The sequence below is a fragment of the Cinclus cinclus genome, chromosome 5 (genome assembly GCF_963662255.1).
Source record: "Cinclus cinclus chromosome 5, bCinCin1.1, whole genome shotgun sequence".
Lineage (NCBI taxonomy): Eukaryota > Metazoa > Chordata > Aves > Passeriformes > Cinclidae > Cinclus > Cinclus cinclus.
In genome coordinates, this window is record NC_085050.1 from 53,760,833 (window position 1) to 53,782,540 (window position 21,708).

The following is a 21,708-nucleotide window of genomic DNA, read 5'->3' on the forward strand; positions in this document are numbered from 1 at the left end:
CTGGGATGGGAACAGTCTGGGCAGTTCCCTGGGAAGGACATTAAAGCCGGGGGCAGGTGGGACAGGATCCCTGGAGGAAGGCAGCTTCAGCGGCCCCAGGAAAACCCTCCTGCAGCATTAGCAAGGCTGGTAACTTTTCCTGCGTGGAAAGGACAGGGAGGAGAAAGCAAAGCCAGAGTGACTGGGAAGATCCCAGCCACGTCTCCCAAGAAAAGAGTACTCCTTGCCTCGAACGCAGCCCGGCTTGGGGGAGCTTCTGGGGTGGAGAAGGCAACACTCCCTGGAGTACCGTGGTGTGGGGAGGGTTCCGGGGCTACAGCCCCTGACATTGGCACACGTCGTGTGTGAGGTGCTGGGTCCGCTCATGACAGCCCGCCTTGGCTCTACAAAGGGAAGGACAACTTAGGAAAAAAAAAAAACCCAAACATAAACCCCCAAAAAACAAAATCAAACAAAAACAAACAAACAAGCAAACAAAAAAACCCCCAAAAACAAAAAAACAACCACAACAACCAAACAAACAAAAAAGCCAGCCAACCAAACTAATTAAAGGAAAAAAAAAAAAAAAGCCATAGAAAGCAGCGGTAAAACCCGACCAAGCCCTGGTTGAACAGTGAACCTGAGGTGTGGGCATTGCTATCCTTCTCAGTGAGGTTTGGTGGGCACGAGGTGAAGTCAGACGCCAGGAGCAGCTTTTTGGGGATGCAAGAAGGGGTGGAAGGGAGTGACCCCAACCTTAAGAGTGAAACCCTGGAGGGCACCCAGGGTGATGCCCCACAGCATGGGTGGGTTCTCCAGCGGCTCTCCTGGTGCGATCTGTCTCCCTTGCCCTGCTGCTTGTGGGAGCTCACTAGTACCCACCGTATGGCATGGGGCTCCCCGATCCTGCATTTGATGGCTCCCTAAAGATGTTCCTGATGGCCTAGAGTCCTGGAGGTGTGTGTGTGTATGGGGGGGGGGGGGGGGGTGTCAGACCCCCTGGGACAGTCTGGGGATGCGACAGCTTCGGGTGTAGTGGGGTCCGGCCAGCGCAGCCCTGGCTCCCGCGCCTGCTCCCGACTGCCCTGCCCAGGTGAGCCGGGGCGGGGGTGTGAGCATGTGTCTGTGAGTCGGTCTGTACGTGTGTCTGTGAATGTGCCGGTGCGTGTGTGTTTGTGCGTGTGTCTGTGAGCGTGCGTGTCTGTGTGTGTGCGTGCGTGTGTCTGTGAGTGTGTGTCCGTGAGTGTGCGTGTGTCTGTGAGTGTGTGTCCGTGAGTGTGTCGGCGCGTGTGCCGGAGCGCACGTGTGCGCACCAACATCTGCGTGTGCCTGTGCCCGCGGCTGTGCGCGCAGGGGGCGCGGGCGGAGGAGGCGAAAGGGGCCGGTTCTGCGGCGGGTGGCTCCCAGCCTCCCCCGCCCCCTTCCCTCTGGGTCCGCTCCTCGCTCCGGCTCGCATTCTATCGCAGGCGGCCGGCGCAGCCCCCTCTCCCCAGCCCCAGCCCCGGCCCCGGCCCCGGCCCCCGCCCACCCCCGGGGTGGAGGCAGCCGCGCAGAGCCGCCCGCGGGAAGAAAGCAGCGCTCCGCCGGCTCCGCGCCCCTCCGCGGGGCCATGCAGCGCCTCTGCCTGCCCGGTCCGAGCGCAGCCCCTCTCCCCGCCGCCCTCCGCGCAGCCTGAGCGCCTGGCGGGGGCTCCGCGCCGCTCCGCGCCCGGAGGTGGGACGGGGTCGGTACAGGCGGCACAGGAAAGCTCCGCGGCTCCGCCAGACTCCCCCGCTGCCCCGGCCATGGGAAAGGGGCTGGAGGGCACAGCGGCCCGCTGCGGGCTGGGACTGGGATACCTGCTGCAGACGGTGGTGCTCCCCGCCCTGGCCGTCCTGGGGGCCAGCCGCCCCGGCTCCGCCGCGCAAGGTAAGGCGATGGATGCGTGCATGGATGGATGGATGGATGGAGAGGGGTTGGGGCATCCTTCGTGTGCGGGTTAGAAATGCGAATTTATGCCGTGATTTTCTTTTTACTGTGTTTGTATGTGCGAACAGTGCAATCCCCCGCATGCACGACCCCCGGCGGGGTCCGGAGTGTCCGGTGGTACCGGCCGGGTCGGGTCTGTAGGTGCTGAGTCTGACTGGGACAGGCGTTTGCCTGCACTCCGTCCTCAAATGGGGCACGGGGAGCGGAAGGGAAGTTCGGGCCGAAGGAGCCCCTCCGGGGCGGAACAGGGGCGCCGGTGCGCCCTGAGGGCTGGCAAGGTGCGTGGGAAAGGCAGGAAAGGCAGGTGCGGGGCGGGTGTCCCTCCGCAGTGGCAAAGCCGTACCCTGGAGCTCTGCAATCGACAGTCAGTCTTGAACCCCCCAAGGCCCCCCACGCCCTCCTTCTTCCTGCCTAAAACATGATACACCCGAAGGGAGTCACCGTCTTTCTGTGTTTATGTTCTGAGATTTTGTTTCCTCTCCCGTGTCGAGGATTCTGGAGTACATCTTGATCTGCCTTTCCTGTAGCCCTTGTATAAATTCTCCTTTCGAAGTGGCAATGTATTGCTTCTCAGTGCGTGTTTAGGGGTGTTTGAGAACATCACAAAGAGCTCTGGCTCTGTGTGGCACCCACCTGGCTGACAGCCACAGCAGGAAGCTTTCTCTCCTGCGAGCTGATGCTGGACAAACTTTCTCGGTGCTTCTCTTCTTTCTTTCCAGGAGTTAGACCTAATGTGGAAATGTGTTGCTTTTGTGGAACACAAGAGAGGGAAAGAGAGAGGTTGCTGCTGCTGCATGTGGGCAGAGCTGCATACAGCAAAGATGTGTGGGCTGGTTAAGGCAGTTGGAAATCCCAGTTATATGATTAATAAGAGAAAACGAATTTTAGAAGCTTCTTTGTTTATTTTCCACATGTATGTAACCAAGAAGTAATATCATGCACCAAATTTTCGATTTGAAGTTGCTATCATAATGTAAGTGTAAGAATGTTTGATTTCCCCCACATCATGTGTGTGGGGAGGCACTTGTGAAAACTGCACAGATCTGACCCTGTGCTCTCACCCAGCCATTACAAAGTGCACTCCTCTGTGCTCTTTTAGACAGGAGAGCAGTGCTGGTTGTTCTGATTCCTGGTGCCCCTGGCAGGCTTTCTATGAGTTCTTGGAGCTGTTCTCCAAGGCATGGAGCTATAGGTTTTCTGCTGGTGGGCTGGGTGCACTGAACACCATGCCTGTACATGTAGCAGTGCTAATCCATTTCCTGCTGATACTTACTCCATCCCCTCAGAGTCACGTTCCCTTGCTCATTTATCTCACAGGAAGATCAGATATCTGGCCATGAAAAGGGGGTAGCAGTCAACGAGAGTACAAAAATCCCTTATGTATTATGGCACATTTCATCTGTCTTCCATACTGTTTCCTTTCACTGGTTGGTTTCATGTTCAAGATAAGATAGGTTTGATATTTTGTATTTAGAGGTTTTAATAGTACCGTATGCATGTCAGGGGGTATGTATCAGTCTGTGTTGATACAGATATATCATGTCAGGGGTGTTGGAGAAGAAAGCTCCCCTCAGATAGTTGAACCTGGAGTGGAAAGGAGCCTGCCTGCTCTGCTGGCAGGACACAGGAGTTTCACATGACAGATGGCCTGAGCAGGGAGGAGAGGACCCCCTGAGTTTGGCTGTTCCAGAGTGCTCATCTCAGTGCCACGGGGCTCATACCTCACACTCCTGGATAGTATCTCCTTTCCACACTTACCTTCTGTGACTCAACACTGTGTGACAGAAACGCCAGGAGGGCAGAGGAACCAGGCTCCCTCTTCCTACTCTGCAAAGGGCAACAACACACGTGTGGGACCTGCCCCAGAACACAGGTGTGCTCACCTACCCAGAAAGGGATGGAGAGCTCTTCATCAACACTTCTCAATGTGTGCTGTGTGATAAACTTTCGCAACAGAGTGAAAAATCCAGGGAATCTGGCTGGGATATAGCTCTTTGTCTTGAATTTTTTTTTTTTCCCCCCCCATATATGCTTTTATTTTTATTACTAGGACCAGGCAGAGAATTAGGGTGCAGACCTGGTTTTGGCATCTTTCCCAGAGCTGAGGGATTTTCTGATTGGTGTGTGCACTGGGGGTGTTCATGTATGTGTGTATGTGTGCACGGTGCTTCAGTGAGGCAATGAATCAACAGTTTAACTATGCCCTCTTCAGGAAGTTTCCTTGTCATATAGCATCGGGCAAAGTTTTTCCTCCATTCTGTATATACATTGCAAAAACATATATGTTTCATCTCAATTCCCCAGTTATCTTTAGCATTTGAAGCAGGCTGAGAAAGCCATGAGCATTTCTGGGACATGTGCTTTCATACCTTCCTTTTCCATTGCCTCGTAGAAGATGAATTAGTTAACTGAGGGGTTGGTGACTGACCCCCCCTCATTCCCTGGCAGATTCATTATCATTGCATCTCAGCGTCCTCCTGTGAGCTTCTCAGCAGACCTAAATACACTTTTTGTTTTAGGAGTATTTCTTATCTTCTTATCTGAAGCTGTCTAAGTATTTTTCCACTGTTATCAGGAGAGAACAGGAAATGGCTGCAATGCTAGAGACAGCCCTTAATTCTGAAAGTGGAGTGAATGGGGCCAGAGCAATTATCAAACCAAAATCAACTGTGATCTGGCATTGACTATGTATGATAAGCTATATATATATGTACTAGTTGTATGATAAGCTATATCAGAATGAGAATTTAAATGCCCCAAACCGTGCCCCTGCTGGGCATTTCAGTGCTATCTCCATAAGAACAACTTTTCCTTTGGCTCTTCAGTCAGCAGAGACTGGGTTTCTGCTGTTGTGCTCCCCTACAACCCCCACACTCGTGCCTCCCAAACTGTTATCAAACTTATCCTGTGGCTCCCACCTTTTTGTTGTGTAGGTGGGATGAAAGGGAAGGTTGGGCTATCTATCTGCAGCGACAAGCATTGTTCAGGCAGCTTTTGGGGTTAATAATGATGGTGTAAAAAAGTTAAATGGACTACATATTAATGAGGTTGTGTTTCATTTGTTTCTTTACAATACAAGAGTGCATTTTTCATGCTTAACCCCTCAAACCTAATTAAATCAAAGTGATAATTTAAAAAGAAAACTGTAAAAGAGCCATATGTGCAGATATTTGTCTTGCCCCAGCATAGTCCGTATTAGCAACAGCAGCAGTTTGAAAATGCTTAGTGTGGAAAAAGTGAAATATAACATGTGAATGTACTAACCTTTTGGGGGATGCATTTCCTAATTAAATACCTAAACACATCTTGTTGAAAAAAAAGGCAGGGAAAGGACTTAATTATCTTGATGTATCAGTGGACCTCTTGTACTTGATCATGTGGGTGTAGTATTTGTATTAATAAAGCAAGAGCCAAGTAGTATTTTGTTGTGAATGGATAAGGCCCTTTGGAACATTAATCTGTTTTAAAGCGATGCTGTGGTAGATTTCAATGATGCTGACAAGTCTGAGCTGGATGTGGTCGCCTGTACTGGTTCTGAGTAGCATTTTAGTACTGCAGTACTCTTTGCTGAAAGCAGAGCAGCCACTGTGTTCCCTTTGCTGACAGAGGTGCAGTTTAAGCAGAATTAAAATTAAGTGGATGAATCTGTGTATACAGGAGAGATTCCTCCCTGGGAGCATGGGAATCTATATCTGAGTTCTTCTTCCTCTGGCTCCAGGCTCTAGCAGCTGGTTGCAAGAGTTATGGAAAAAAACATATAGATCACATACAGGCTCCTCCTGATGGCTGTTCAGCATTGCTGTCAGTGTCATTTATTCCTCTGTACAGTAAGAATGCCAGAGTGCATCAAAACATTTCCACAGTTGTGCATGTTTGCACTTAATCACTTTATATTGATCATTCACCACACAACTTTATTTTTCTTTGGTAATGGTCTTAAACCCCAGTTATTCATTATATTTTGGGACTAGCTTTGTGTGTGACATCCAAATTCAGAAACAGGAAACAGCCTTAACCAAATTAAAAAGATTTTCCTAATTTAATTTTCCAAATACAGTACATCTGAAAACATGAATACGACTCTGTGCCAAGGCCAGGCAAATCAGTTCCATAGCTGGTCTGTGCGGTAGGAAAGGAGAAAATGCAGCTTATATTTATTAGACTTTTCCAGGTAAATATCTTGGCTTTTGTGCAAATAGAAGAGAGGTGTTTTGAGGCACAGTCTACTCACTTCAGTTGAATAAGATACAAAACAAATTATTTCCTATGGAAAGCAAGAGAAGTCCAGGCTGAGAAGGACAACAGCTGACTATTTCTGTACACTATATGACGAGAATTTTGTGCATAAGTAGAATTCAAAGGAGATATATACTTTGAAAAGCAAATCTACATTTATGTCATGCTACCCGCAAAACAATCTTGGTTTTAGTGACCTGCTTTATAGTGTATGGCTGTATTTCTTGATTTCTGGATTTTACATCATTGGTCTTTTGAGGAATCTGTTTGGATACTTTTTTTACTAAAAGGCAAACAAATTACTTTTGCAGCTCATCAGAAAAAATACGTTTGAATTTCTGGTGCAAAGGGGAGTTCCTGGGTAAAATTGCATCACTCAGACTAGTGAACAGTTTGCTGTGATTTAGTCAAAGAGGATTGGGCTCAATGTGAATCTCAGACTGTTGCTTTGTCATTGAAAACCTGTTACTGGAGGCAGTCTTTGAAATGATGGATGCTCTGCCTATGCAATATGTTTCACATAAATAACTGTCTCTGTGTCCCTTTAGGAAAAAATGGCATTGTCTCTCCTCCCTTCAGGGTGGGTAGAGGGTTGTGCTAGTTTGTGAAGTGCACATCTTGTTAGCCACCCAGTGGAGGTATTCAAGCCTAGCAGGCAGCGATCTTGGCAGCACCGGTGCCAGTGAGGCAGTAATTGCAGCGTCTGTCATTTGCATTAGCCGGCTCTGCTGCTGCGAGTTGGGCTCGGAGGTACAAAGCAGCTTCTCGAGTACAAGTCAGGAATCAAAGGAAAGGAGTAAGAGACGAGCTGTGGTTTTCCAGTTGTCTATAACCTCCATCAGTACAGCGTCAGGATAATGTTGTGCAGAGGCACAGTACAGTGCCAAGGACTCAAGGAATGGTGGTGTTTTAAGTGATTTATTTGTGTGTGCTCAGTGGAGTCCAGTCTCAAGAGCAGGCGCCCCTGGATCTTTCCATCATAACATTATCCAAGAGGCAATCAGAAGGAAACGTTTTTAAGTCTTCTGAGAGGCAAACTGTATTCAAAGAAACACTTAATTTGCATCATTTGCAAGCAAGCATTTGAAATTATGCTAAAAAGAGAAACGGTTATAAAGAACTTTACACAGAATAAATAGGAACAACAAAATTCCCCTTGATTTTGAGCATACTTAATTCCCCTGTGTTTAACTTAATGGGGTCATCTGTAGGTGCTTCAGCCCCCAACGCCACTGCTGCAGTGGAGATGATTTATTGAGTATTGTTGTTGGGTTTATGATAGGTTTGGTCAAATATTTTGCAGAAGATACGCTGTTTTTATTGTATTTAGATTTATCTTTCTGGTGTGAGGGTGTAGCATAAAACTGTGTGTACACTAGCTGGAGGAGCTAAAGGAAAACCCCAAACTGTAGCTGTGTTCCAGTTGCTTTCCTCAAGGCTGGCTCTACTTGTACAAACAGCACACACAAATAAGTGCCGTGAGTGGGAGCAGCGGGCAGGACCTGAGGTTTTTCCAGCTTTCAGAGATGCTTGTATATAGCTTTCTCCCTAGGTAGTCATCACCAGAACAACTTCCTGTTTGCTTTTATGACTCCATCCCAAATCACATGGATGCTAAGCAGGAAATATGGGATTTCCTCCCAAGTCATCAAACACAGGATTTGGGGAGTCCCTTTATAGCCTGGCACATTATCTAGAAGTTCAGGCTGGGGAGAAAGAGCTTACTGCAAAAAACAGTCTCATTTAGAAATACCCTTTTTATCAACATGGAAAATCTAGAGGGAAACAAAAGAGAAAAAAATTCCTTTTTGTTTATTTGCTCAGGGGAGTTTGGAAAAAAAAAGGAATAAATCTTAATCAAGACCAGAAAGGTTCAGTTGTTTTAGAGAAAAGGTCAATAAAGCCCTGAATATTTACCCTACTGGCCAAAGTATTTGTATTTATATTCTCTGGAAATGTGTTAGGTGTTCAGTGAAAATGAAGAAGTTAAAAAGTTGTGTTGTCTTCTGACAACAATGGTTTTCTTTTCCATTTACACATTTCCATGTATTTCAACCAGCGTAGTGAAAAACCTCACTGTTAGACTTCATTTAGAGTCCTGGTTAGTACGAGTTAAGGCATATATTTACAGTGCTCTCTAGATCTTGCTGTTTTTTTTTTTTTGTTTGTTTGTTTTTTTTTTTGTTTGTTTTTTTGGTAAATCACACTGATTTTACTGTGATGCAGATTGAAATGGAGATTGAGATGGAGATCCAGATTCTCAGTGGTGCCAGACATGCCCTTATTTCCACCAGGGAGTGTCAGGCAATACTGAATTTAGGTGAGTACCTTTGCTGCTCCCTAAATACAAGCGATGCTGCTCTAGCTTGCACGGCAGCCCAACAATCCCGTCAAGGCAGGGGCATCTCTCCTGTCAGTATGTGATGCTGCAGTGCTTCAGCACCTCCTCAAACTCTCACTTTCCTTTGTTGTGAGTCTTACACAGACAGGACAGGACAGGCACCCAAAAAGCTGAGCATGCTTGTCTCGGTGATACCTCTTGTGTGGAATATCTACAGTTGCCTTTAGCAAAATTTTGCTATTTGCTTGTGCTGCTGGGGACAAGGTGAAGTCCTTATTTGTAACATTGCCTTAGTTATTCAATCTCTATTTTGCTGGATTTGAAAGTTTCCAGTGTTTATTGCTATTTGGTGGAAGAGGTCTAGGGGAATCGCCCAAGTGTGCACAGCAAATGTGTAAGGGAAACCAAAACATGGCCTCAAGTTTTCTGAGTAGCCAAGACTCTGGTGCTCCATTCCAGTCTTCTTGTCTGAAGAAAGAGGGAATGCTGTAGGTGGAATGCTACATTCAGAAGGAGGCTCTCAGGTACCTTCTCAATGCTGAAATTCTTGAGTCTCACTGACGGTTTCTTTATATCTGCTGTAATCTAGGAATATGTATGAAAAGATGCCATGGGTTAGGAATGGTACTGCTCAGTTTAGTCCCTGCCACTGAGACCCTCCAAACAACCTGCTGCTCGCTCTCTCCCTCCTCTGTTCTCCTCTCTCCTGAGGTGGGATGGTGAATTGGAGGCACAAAATATAAAGCTCATGGGTTGAGCTAAGAACAATTTATTTGGAACAGCAATTAGGTAAGAAAGTGTACAGCAACAATACTGCCAACAGAAGAGAAAGAGGTGAATGATTCACATGGGAACTCCCTGACCACAGCAATACCTGACTGCTCCCTCTGCCACACTGCCCAGACTTGGAAGACAGCCCTTCACCTCATCCCTGGAAAATGAAGTGAGCTGGGGTAGTATAATCGCTGGGTCCTAGCCATGCCCCCTCCTGGCTGCTGCAAAAAATTAACCATGTGCTGGCCAGAACTAGAACAAAGGAACAGGCAAATGTATATACTGTTGCTCAGGAATAGGGATGCTTCCTAGAAACTCTGACTTTCTGGTGGTAGGCAGTTTGGAATGATTTGCTTTGCCCAGTGCAATCCACAGTGTTATCTCAAATTTGGAAGGAGGAAGAGCAGATCCAGCACATGACTGCAGCACTGTTGTAAATGGAAAAAGAATCACTGTCCTGGGCTGTTTTGCTTCATTTGGGTTTAATCTGCGATTCAGGACTATGTTATTCAACTGTACTTCATTCATCTGAATGAATGACTTACAATTCAGAGGACTCTGTTGCCTTATGAGTCATAAAAGCTATGAGGTTGCCTAGGCAATTAAATCAGTATCTTTTTTTCTCTTGTTGCAGGAACATTTTCAACAATAATGCTAAGGAGCTCAGATAGATTTCACTGGCCTGGCAACAGCAGAGCATTTTCTTGTTACATAGCTCCTGCCAATCCCTTTTTAGTTATTTTCAAGAGGTAAAGTAGCTTTATTTCTTAGTCTTATATTGAGTGAGAGGTTGAAATGTTAATCTCAGTGGATTAGCGGTGTATCCTTTGAGAAAAGGGAAAGCTTGCGCTTTTCTTGGTCCCCTGAGCCCTGGATGCAGTTGTTTGAGAAATTTTGAATTTCATCAGCTAGATACAAGAAAATGTGCAAGTAAGCCTTGAATGATCTGTCAGAAGAGGCTGACTTTATTGCAACCGTTTTGGAAACTTGTTTGAACAAATAGTTGTTCCCCAGGTGTTTCTTTGCTTGATTTTAGTGCATTGTACATGACACTGAAAAGGGATCACCACAGGATTATTAGTAATTCAGAGCTTCTTGGAGACTTACATTACAGCCATCAATTTACTAAAATAATGGCTTAAATATGAATTGCTGCACTTCTATGATATGGTGTGTCTGTTGTTTAAATACATTTCTTGTCTTATCCACTTCCAACATATGTGTTTATACTGGAAAGTTTACATAGTGAGTGAAAAATAGTAATACAGTCTCTGAATGAGGTTAATTGCTTAAGTTCAGTCATACTGAAATCAAGGGGTGAGAAATGCAATAGCATGCGAGACTAATTCTGTTCTCATGAGCACTGGATTTACCTACACTGACTGAAGTGCGGGCACTTAGCAGGAATAATTCCAAGTACAGATGTGCACATTGCCTTAGTCAGGATGAATTTTCTCTTTCATTAGTTTATCTCTAAGTTTTGCCAGTTGCTCATGGAGTCAGCACAGATGTATCCTTCTTACTTTTCCCTTTGCCGACAATGTTGTGTCTCTGTCTCTGTCTTGCTCTGCAGCTCTACACATACAAAAGATGAGTGGCTGTGGCTAACAATGAATAGCTGGGGCTAGAGGGCAAGCAGCGAGGTGTCCACACTGAAATTTCATGTCTGCTCTCAGATGAGACTATAGAGAAATCTGTGCTGCATGAACCTCTGTTAATAGTATAAATCTCTCTAGTGGTTTCAACCAGGAAGAGATAAAGTTTCCTCTGTTAATCTTGGCCACTTCATCTAAAAATCAGTGTTCATTGTGGAAACTAGAACTCTGTCTGGTTAAGGAATGAATTGTAATTAAATGTGGAAGACTCTGCAAGTGCTGTTCACAGAAAATATTGCTGAATTGTCTCATGTAATACTTGTATTCCTTGTTCAAAAGTTTTTGGTCCCAAAGCTGCACTATTTTTTTGCAAATCATTGTCCCCATTACAAATTCTTTTCATGTAGACATTTCAAACCTAGCTTGAGGGACTTCCTTTCTGCTTCCTCACCAGTTTTTGAAAGTGAGGGTAACTTTTTTGGTCTCTTGCTCAAACAAGATGCAGAAATCTTATGCAGTAGATCTCTGCTGGCAAGAATAGGTGTGCAGGTTTTCCTTCTCTTCACCATTCAAAATAGCTGTACTGGAGCAAATAGGAAGTTCCTAATATTTTACTTCAAAAGCAGCTAGGAAGTTTGTAGCTAGAAAGTTCAGTACTTGGACCTGTCAGTTTCACTATCAGTTTCCTTTTGTTTTGTTATTTATTTGAATGCCTGATGTTTATACCAAGGATAGACTTATGTGGTACAAGGCCAGGTTATGACCACCACCAAATGTAGCTCCATTAATTTGAGCCAGCACATGCCAGAACCTGATCTGCTTCTGTGCTAAAAAGATGTTGACACAGTGGAGTGCGACTCTAGGATGAACAGACCTTGATCTCATCTTACTTGGTGGCAAGTTTTTTTCATTAGGGTTTTTCCTTTTTGATTTTTTGAAGCTAAATAATTTGAATAACTTTCAGGCTTTCTATTTCTCTTCCATGTAATGTAAGCAATGTAAGTCTTTCCTGTAGAGAGATTAACATGGTGCCTCACCTGAAAACAAGTTAGCAAGATTCTTTAAGGTAGATGTTTTGCTTGGCTTTTCGTTATGATATTTTAGATAAGAGCGCTGGCAGCCAAGTGTCACCAACTATAGGCAGATAACCACGAAAATATCTATTACACACAAATGTGTGGCAATTTCCTGTACTAGCAATTGTTTTTGAACTGAAGACCTCTGCCACTAAAATCATGGGGTTTGAAGTTTTAAGTTAGTGCAGCCTGGTGGCTGGTAACAAAAGCAGTTGCTATCCTGGTAGAGGCAGTAGAATGAAAAGTGCCATATGCTTTCATGAGCACTGAAAAAGGCAAAACTGCTCAGCTGATGACTTTTGTCCTTTGTTTGTTCTGATATATTCTTGTGTGAATCTTCTTCTTCCCTCTGTGCCCCCTGAGTTATATACTAATTCCTTGTAGTAGACATGGCTATTAGATAAAACCTTCCAAATCTTAAAAAGAAAATAATTTAAATGCCTAATCTAATTACTTACTTTATAAACCTTTCTGTCATTTTACGGTCTCAAGAATAAAGTTTTAAATTTGCATTTATGAGAAACGTTTGCAAAGAAAATGAATTGAAGTGGCAATGTGAGTTTTTGTGTACTAGTAATCTGCTTTGTTTTACTGATCAGCTTATTTTACCAGTACTTGGTTTCATTGCCTTTTTTTTGTTTAGGGAAATCAATGGATAACAGTATTGTGGTCAAATTTACTTCCTGTCTGATTATTTTCACTGGATTTCTTGGGATTTACTCTCTGCAGCAAGGCAAGGAAAATTTGGTCTTTTGTCTTTTAAGTTTTGTATTCACTAGTACCAGTGCAGAGCATATTTCATTTATGGAGGCCAGGCTGAGGTTAAGTTGGTTTTAAAGATAACAGTAGATTCCAGTGTCTTTGCATTTGTTTTGTATTTGGTGACAGTCACTAAATCAGGGGAAGGAATGTTCAAACAACACACTTGAGGAAAAGTGATTTTTATAGAAAGGACCCATTCCTGCTAATAGCCAGTAACTGCACACAACCCCAGTGACATTAGAAGTCCATTAGCTAAGCCAAGTTTAAACACCAGCTGATGCTATGTCAGCTAAATGTATATTGGAATTTTTCATGTAACACAGCAATAGCACTTTTGTACTTTTCCTAAAGCTATGTACATAAAGAAAAGCAAATGTCATCTGATAGTAGTAAGATGAAGAGTTCACATTAAAATAGGCAGAATTGTAATCAAACTGAAGTCACCATCTGGTTGCATTAATGAGAAACAAAAATGGATACAAGAAAAGCAGGGAGTGTCAGGTCTCTGAATTAAAGCTAGATTAACAAATGTAGTGTACAGGCTTTCGTAATACAGGATAAGCACAGAGCTGCTTATCTGCTTGGTTTTTTTTTTTTTTTATCATTCAATATAATATGACCTTGTTTGAGAAAAATTTATACTGAAGTCTGTAAGATGCTTCCTCACATGGAAAACTGGGTTGCTATGGAAGAAGCTCGTTTCCTGGCTGTTTAGGAAATATGTCTCATGACAGCAGCGTGAAAACCTTTAGATGTGTCAGAGTAGTGTTTGTATCCTATGTTATGAAAATTCTAGTTAACCAGTGGCACAGCAAACAGCATTCACCCATCTCCATGTATCAAAAAAGGGTTGTAAAGTGTGGTGGAAAAACCATGTGTGCTTAGCATTGAGAAGTGTAACAGGTGAGGAACTTGCTGTTCATCTTCAGAAGCACCCAGCAGGCTGAGGTGCCAGTGCTGTGGTCCTGGCACCCACAGAAACACCGTTTAGCACCCGGTTTGGCAGTGGGTCTAATTCAGAGGAGTCGCTTTGATGTCCGCATTGAGAATAGACCTTGTGCTATGAATCCTTTGTGGAAACAGGCAAGGAGTGGCTCAGTAAGTTAATGTGAGAACTGGAGCAGAGGTGTAAGGAGTCACTCACTGACAAGTCTGGTGAAATACTGCTGTAACCTCCTCTGCCTCTGCTATGTCATTATCTGTCCATTAGCGAAGCCTTGTGCAAGTACTGACAGGAGGACAGCTAAAATGCCTGATGTGGGCAGACAAACCCACTGCAAACACGCTGTGGATCTATCTTGAGGGCTCCCTTGCACTCTCATCACACTGTTAGTGGTGCAAAACTCTCAAACATGTCGTGAGGCCAAGCCTGATTGTGTCTTCCTTGCTGAAGGAGCTGACATCAGTAGCGTGCCCAGAGCAGATTGTGTGTTTGCGAGCCGTAGGGTTTAAGGAGAATAATTTAATTGCATTTTTCCCCCTTCTGGAACATAACATGTAAACATATTACTGAACTAAAGCCTGGTTTTAATTACAAGCAGCAACTTTTTCATGTTGACAGATTTTCACATGGAAAGCTTTATTGAAAATGAGAGGAGACCTTTCTGCTATCGTTAGTTCTTGCTGCTTAGTGCTTTTATCAAGTACAGTAAAATACAGTTTATAATTAATTCAAAGCTTATATGGACATGTTTAATATAATTACCAAACAAAATCCTGTTTACTGACATATTGCTTGTGAAACCAGCCTGAATAATCTGGTCTCTGGCACACATAAATCAAGCAGTAATAACAGCTGTAAATATTTCATAATATACTTAGAGTGCTTTGATTTTAATACTGAATCCACTTTTGGGTTTTAAGGATAAAACATATGTCAAAAATTACTTTTACCATATGTTCCTTCCTAATCTTTCACACTACTTTGCCTGAAAATTATTTTAAAAAACATTGTATTTTATTATAAAAAAGTAAATATATACACATCATGAGCTGGGAAAATGATGTAATTAAATTGTGCTGGAGCTAACAAAATGACGCCATTCACACTGGCATGGAACAATTTCTTCAATACAACAATGAATATTTTATATTGGAGAAGGCATTGCAGTGCCAATGCTCTTTGTCTTTCTCAAAGTTTTACTATTTTTATCTGTCTGGATGTCTGTGTATTGTATACTAAGCCTGAAAGATGTGCATAAGACACTAAGAGGCAGCTGGTTATGTTGTTAATTCAGGTGGCACAGAGGGCTGGGAAACCAAAGGTGACCAGGAGCTAGGCTTGCTGGAGACCTGTGATACTGGGTTATGTACTGGGCCCCCTCTTTCTGGGATTGCTTTGAATTGGTATTTAAATGGAAGGAAGAAAATGTGATTATTTGGCTACTGCAGAATATTTGGGGTTGCATGAGGCTACTAAATCATCTTTGAGAGCTCAGATTTCGTGCATGGTTTGTTCAGTTCAGAAAGTGCCTCGAAGGTTCAAGAAAAGGCTTATGATTATCCCTCAAGGCATTTTACCCTGCACCAAGAAAAGACCTTAGAAAGTATTTGTGCAAAAGACAACATTTTTCAATTTTTGTTTTCTTGGAAATTTTCTTTAACTTCTAAAAGAAAATAAGAAATAAAGTAACTAAAGTACTATTTAGAATGGCAAATTTGAAAAAAATCCACTTTGGGAATTTTTTACTCTTATTCTGCCGTTGGATTCCCCTGCTAGAGTTGAAATAAATTTTCAAATGTTCTGGCTGTTGCACTTTCTGAAAAAAAACCATTTGTCTTCAAAACTGTGCCAGGCTCCTCAGGAACACTGCCCCCTCTGAGCTATGAACCTCTGAAGCTTCGGATCCCACCCCCCAAAATAAAAACCATAACTGACAATTGTTACGAGGAAGGAAGTAACACTGGGATATGTCACAGCAGTTCTTTTTTTTCCCTCCCTGCATCCTTGAGGGGATACACAAAGCCTGTTTGTGCAAGAGGGAACTCCTTGGCCTTGATTTTAGATGGCAAACATTTTGAGATACATCAACATATTTTGATCTGTGCAAAACTATGTGGTGATACGTGTCATTAGTATTAGGTGTCCCTATTATCATCCTACAGGCACCTGGGGATCCCTGGATATGATTTGCAAATGTGTTGCTGCAAATCATTTAGCAAGTCACTCTCTCTAGGAATATCACAGGGGCTCCTGAATGCAGTACTTTAATTTTGGAAAGCTGAAGTCCCAATTCTTAACTTACTGTGGGATGAGAACTTGCACTGAAGTATGAGTCATTGCTTGAGAACATTGTAGTGTATGAACAATATTAAATTGCTTTGTTTTGTGTATGTGCAGGCTGCATCCACACACTGTCATTGGGAAGTTATTAGGATATATAATTAACTAACCACAAGGAATTTATGGACTGAAATGTCTTGTGTAAGTCTACATGTTTCCTTCCCACAAACCCAGCTTAAAGCTTCTTGCTAAGGAAGTGTCTTTCTGCCCATGAAATATCATTTGGGAAGATGTGCTTACCTGCAAGAGTACAGCACTTTACCTGGCAATAGTCCGACCTTCAAAAGTTAGTTCTTCTGACTTGTGCTGTTTATCAAATGCAGTGTTATTTCATATTAGACGATGTGACCTTTAGATTTCAGCTGCTGCCATAATTTAATTGACAGCTTGAGCCTTCCTGTAGGAGCCTGTTGTGGTTTAACCCAGCAGGTAGCGAGAACCACACATCCACAGGCTCACTCCATCCCTGCACTGTGGGATGGGGAAAGAGAACTGGGGGAAGAAAAGAAAGTAAAATTCATGGATCAAGATAAAGCTGGTTTAATAAGCCAGAAAAGGAAAATAACAGTAGTATTAAAAACAGCAACAAAAGAATTAGAATACACAAAGCAAGTGATTCACAGTGCAATCGTTCACCTGCTAAGTGATGCCCAGCCAGTTCCTGTGCAGCAGCCCCTGCCTGGTTTTCCCCCTCACTTGTATACTGATCATAACAGCATATGCTATGGAATAAACTTCTTGGGGTCAGTTGGCCTGGCTGTGTCTCCTCCCAACTTATGTCCTCTCCTGGCTCCCTTGCTGGCAGGTGGGGTGAGAAGCTGGACAGTCCTTGACTCAGTGTAAACACTGCCAAGCAACACTGGAAACATCAGTGTGTTGCCACCATTAATCTCATCTGAAATCCAAAATAAAGTGCCATACTTGCTACTAGGAAGACAACTTATTCTATCCCACCGGAAACCAGGACAGAGACAAAATTATTAATGAAAAATTGTGCAACACCAGGTTTTCATGACTCAGGCCAACAGATGGGACTTGTGTGTGTGAAGACCAAGCAGTTGTGGCAGTGTAGGTCTGGAGTTCAGGAAGGCCAAGGGTGTTTTCATTAGCTAGGAAATGGAGACCAGCTGCTTTATTTATGCTTATAAATATATATTATGCTATTAAGGTACACAGGTAAATTGTGTGTGCTGCTTAGCCCCATCTGTTCCCAATAAATTTCAGCCTACAGGCTCTAGGTTTTGAAACTTCTGATTATGCTCAGAATGGTGAACTAAGTAGAAGAGCTGGCCTTCACAAAATATGCTTGCAGCTGAACCTCTCATTTTGTGTAAACCAGCACAGCTTCCCTAAGTTCAGTGCCTCAGTTCTGCTCCAGCTGAGAGCTGTTAACAGTCAGGGTTTCTGTAAGACTCTTTCCTGGAGGAGAGATTTCTATCTGGTCTATTTGGACAGAAAAAATTTCCATGACTCTAAGAACGCTTTTAAAAGAACTGTGGAGAAAAGGGAGCAGATGCTGCAAAGTACATCAGAGAACAGTCCCAATGTTAACAGAGAGAGAGATTATTTACCACTAAAATGAGGAGGAAAATATTTGTATCTTTACAAGATCTTGTCCCACTTAGGAGAACCTAAAGAAAAGATAGGCATCTGGAAGAGCAATAATTAAAATGCTGGTTTATGACTACAAATTGTTTGAAGCTTTTTATTAAAAACAAAACTTATTTGGAAGTTTTTGCAATCACCCACTATCCCACTGTTGCAAAGCCTCTTCAAAGACTTAGTAATTAAAATGAAGGGGCTGTTCACATTGCCCCAACCCTCTGCAGTTTTTTGTTATCAGAACATCACCCTACTTTCTGAACAAAACCTGAGATGAATTTTGTTGTTTACCGTCAAGACCATCTTCCTTGCTATGGCAATGACCAATCACTTGATCATCTTAGAGGGTATTTACAGAAATAGAGCTTGATTGTCCTCATTGTCTCCTATAAAGTAGACAATAGAAAATTAAAACATGGGGGAAATGATCCTGCTAGGATTAATGATTTCAAATATTAGTAACAGTGGAAAACATACATTTCTTTGTAGAGTTAAGAGTTTTGAATACGCTGCAGGCTTTATTTGCTAGTGTGGTAAGACAAATACTGCACTGTATAAGTTCAAGCATCCTCTTCCCCCCAAAATGCAAGGAATAGACTAAACATTCTTTTCTCTTCTATGAAAACTTGGGATGGGAACAAACCTGGGGGATTTGAGGCTGGAGAAAGGCGGAAGCAGAATAGTATGTATCTACCAGCCACTTGAAAACCACGAGACAGACACAAACCATGTAGGCAGCCTGTTTAAAGGTCAGGTATATTGTGCATGGATACTTGAGTCAGTAGGAGAAGGCAGTGATAAAGGAGCTGCTGCTCCATTTCATAGGACACCAGCATGCAGAAAGAGGACTGGTCTGGCCAAATGACTGTGAGTGGCCCCACTATCATCCCACACCACCAGTTGTTCACAATTAAGTGGACTGAATGTGTCCCTGACATAAGAGGTTCTGGGCTTCCCTGCTTCAGGAATGACTTCAGGATCCTCAGTTCAGGAAGACTATTCAGGATGAATTTAGGCAGGCAGGGACAAGAAACTTGTTGAAAACCAAAAGAAAAGTCACATGAACTTAAGATTTGGTAGTTTTTAAAACAAATATATCATCGTCTATATGAACTATATTATATTGTGGGTAGGAGGTACATTAAGTAACAGAGGTACTTTAAAAGAGGAAAAATATTTACTATTGCCACCAGTTTATCTCTTGATGTTGTTGTTTGTTTTGGATTGTTTCATTGTTTTTAATATGAGACTGTTCCTTATCCACCTGAGAAAACTTGCAAAAAGTGGAAGGGGGGACTTAGAACAATTTTATGACTTGGTCCATCTAGCCATTAGTAAGATATCAGTGGGTCATTATTATATTTGAATGCTAGAAGACACTGTAAAACCCAAAGGCAATGTAAACTGGGATCCCACAAGCTGTCTGAGTGGTGAATTTGGAGCAAAATAGATGCAAAGTATCAGTGAAAAGACCATGGATTAGGCCCTTGTTTTTTGGGTGCTGACACTGATACCAGGACAGAGGTATTTGTTACCAGCTCTCCTGCTGGGATGCTTTAGGAAACTGTCATTTTGGTGTGGTTGCTGGGTATGCTAAACTGTAAATTACATGAAAGGAGCTGAAAAAGTCAGTTTAAGCACTGTGGACTTTCATGCACAAGGAAACATGTCAAAGGAAAATTTGAAGCAAGAATGAAATTAAAGGCACAGTTCTGTATAAATCCTTTCCCTTGTGAGCAGTCCTATTAACCTTTGAATTATGATGGCACTTGTACAAGGATCTGTGCTTCAGTGTGTGAGTAATCCCACACTTCTAATAAGCAGCCTTGCAAGATTGTGTGTAGCCTAAAATGAGTAGTCCCAATGAAGTTTCCCAATAGGATCAAAAACAGATCCTTAGGAAAGAGTTCAGACCAGAAACATAACTTGTCTGAAGAACTCTTAATCTAAACTCCCTGTCTCAGGAGCTCTTACCAGAGAAGTTTTGACAATGTCTATTGATTAAGATTCTCTTTTTTTTTGTATCTTAAAGAGTAAATCGAAAGGTCATTTTTTATATTGACGTGCAAGGAGTTTTATTGATTCTCTTTTATGAGGCATTAATGAAATCTATAGAAGCCTAACAAGATTGTATAGTTAACCTTGGCAAGATTGCCTGTTCTTTTTACATGTGCAGAAAAGGAAAAGTAGAATGTTCCATTTTGGTGGTTTAAATTATGTGGGAGTGAGTGAATTTTGCAGAATTAAATACCTCTTAGCACAGAAAAGAGAGCATGATGTATCTATACCAACCCATTCTCTCAGAAATGTGCTTAGCAGGGATTTTTTTGGGGAACACTTTGTTTTCCTGCCTAATGGTACCACATATTTATGACTATGAAAACATGCAGAGAAGTCAATCACTCACTACATGTGCCAGAAATGCTTTCCCCAGTCACAACAGCGGTATGTCAAAAGTCTGTCTCACTTTAAAAGAGCAGGCGGGATTTATTCTGGAAATGTACCAAAATGGACCAATCTGTCTCAAAAATATGAAGCTGGGATTAATTTTGCAAAGTTAAAATAAACAGTAGTCACATTTGACCCAGTGTATTAAGCTAGCAGAAGAAGAAATATAAAGAACTAGGGGTATCTACAGATTTGGCTTGGTAGAACATTAAATATGACACACTGGATTAAAAAATTGTCCACTAACCTAAAAACTATGCATAATAAGATTTGGGATGACTTTTCAGTGCATTGTTCCATTACTTTCTTAAACATATTTTCTTTTTATGTCACTTAAATTAATGAAGGCCATCTCAGCTGTGAAGTACAAAGCTCATGGCCCCTGAGAAAGGGTGCCTTTGGATAGTGAAAGCTCAGAAGCCTTTGAGTGAATGCTGTGAATTTTTATTTGCAGTAGGGAAAACATATTGGAGAGAGGCAAGTATAATTATCTCCATTTTAGACGGAAACCAGAGGAGCATGAGGCAGGACCGGGGAGTGAGCAGACACAGGAATTCCGCTCTGGTGGGCTCACAGAAAACATGGAAGTAATTTGTGGTATGAAAATGGCTGATGGTGATGTTTGTTTCCATGAAAAGGCTATGGAGAATGTAGGAACTGGGTGCTGGATTTTGCACTACTGATTTGTGTGGAGTTTAAATGGTGCTGGCCCAGCTCAGCTTTGCCACTCATCCTCACTGGCAGTCAGCAAGATACGGATGAATTTAGGAGTGGGGCTCCCAAAGCCCAGTTGTAGAAGCCCTGTTGTGCTGAGTCATTGGCCCAGCTCTGCCAGTGCCTCTGAGGACCAGTCCTGCCCCATTTTCTCCATGCCATGTGGTTTACTCCAGCCTGCTTGCCCACATGTGTGAGGTTCAGTGACTCCAATGGGGCCCCTCCATAGCTTTTCTGTTACTCACTCTTTTCATAAAAGTCTCCTTTTCTCCTCGCCAGATGGACAAGTCTTCCCGGAGCATTTCCAACACCACTGTAGCTGTGAAGGTGAGGGGATTCATTTGTGCTACTCCCCTGTGCCCCATGGGGGCTGTGCTCAGGGGAAGTCTCTGCTGGGTTTCATAGGAAGCAGCCATGCTGCAGTACTGAAGCAATGCTGAATGCATCATTCAAATCTGCACAGCTGGAAGTCCTTCTTGGTGTCAGTGCAGTTATTCGAGAGAAGTGTCCTCTTTTCACCCCTGTGTCAGGCACCAGTTGTATCTGAAGAGGGCAGAGTTGGCTGGAGATTGTAGGTGGTTTGGAGTTGCTGCAGGGGCATTAGAGAGCAGGTCAAGACTTTGCCTGTGCCAGAGTGTGAATGGCTTTCCTTCCCAGTTTGGAGTACCCATCTGCTTCAGAACGCTACAAAATCAGTCTATAAAGAGGCACATCCCAAAACACAGAACTGGTCTTTGGCTCAGCTCTCGTGCTTTTATTAGGTGTCATGAAACTGGAGGCTGGATGTTGCTGCCTTTCTCAGCACAGGAATCAAGTACAAGGCTGTTCTCCTTTATGTATTTTTTAAAGTCATAGTATATGTGTTCTATTTTCTGGTTTATGTTTTGAGTAGTGACCATTCAGGCTCTGGTTGTTATGAAATTGTGTCTG

The 21,708-nt window shown here is 43.1% G+C and overlaps 1 protein-coding gene across 2 annotated transcripts in view; it reads left to right on the forward strand.

Moving 5' to 3' along the window:
* The first annotated feature begins 1,763 nt into the window (after window positions 1-1,763).
* The window catches only part of UNC5C (unc-5 netrin receptor C), a 242,362-nt gene continuing 222,417 nt past the window's right edge, over window positions 1,764-21,708 (forward strand). For both annotated transcript variants that reach the window (XM_062493830.1, XM_062493832.1), the window contains exon 1: window positions 1,764-1,887. In XM_062493830.1, coding sequence (XP_062349814.1) covers window positions 1,764-1,887 — 124 coding nt within the window. The remainder of the gene's footprint in view (window positions 1,888-21,708) is intronic.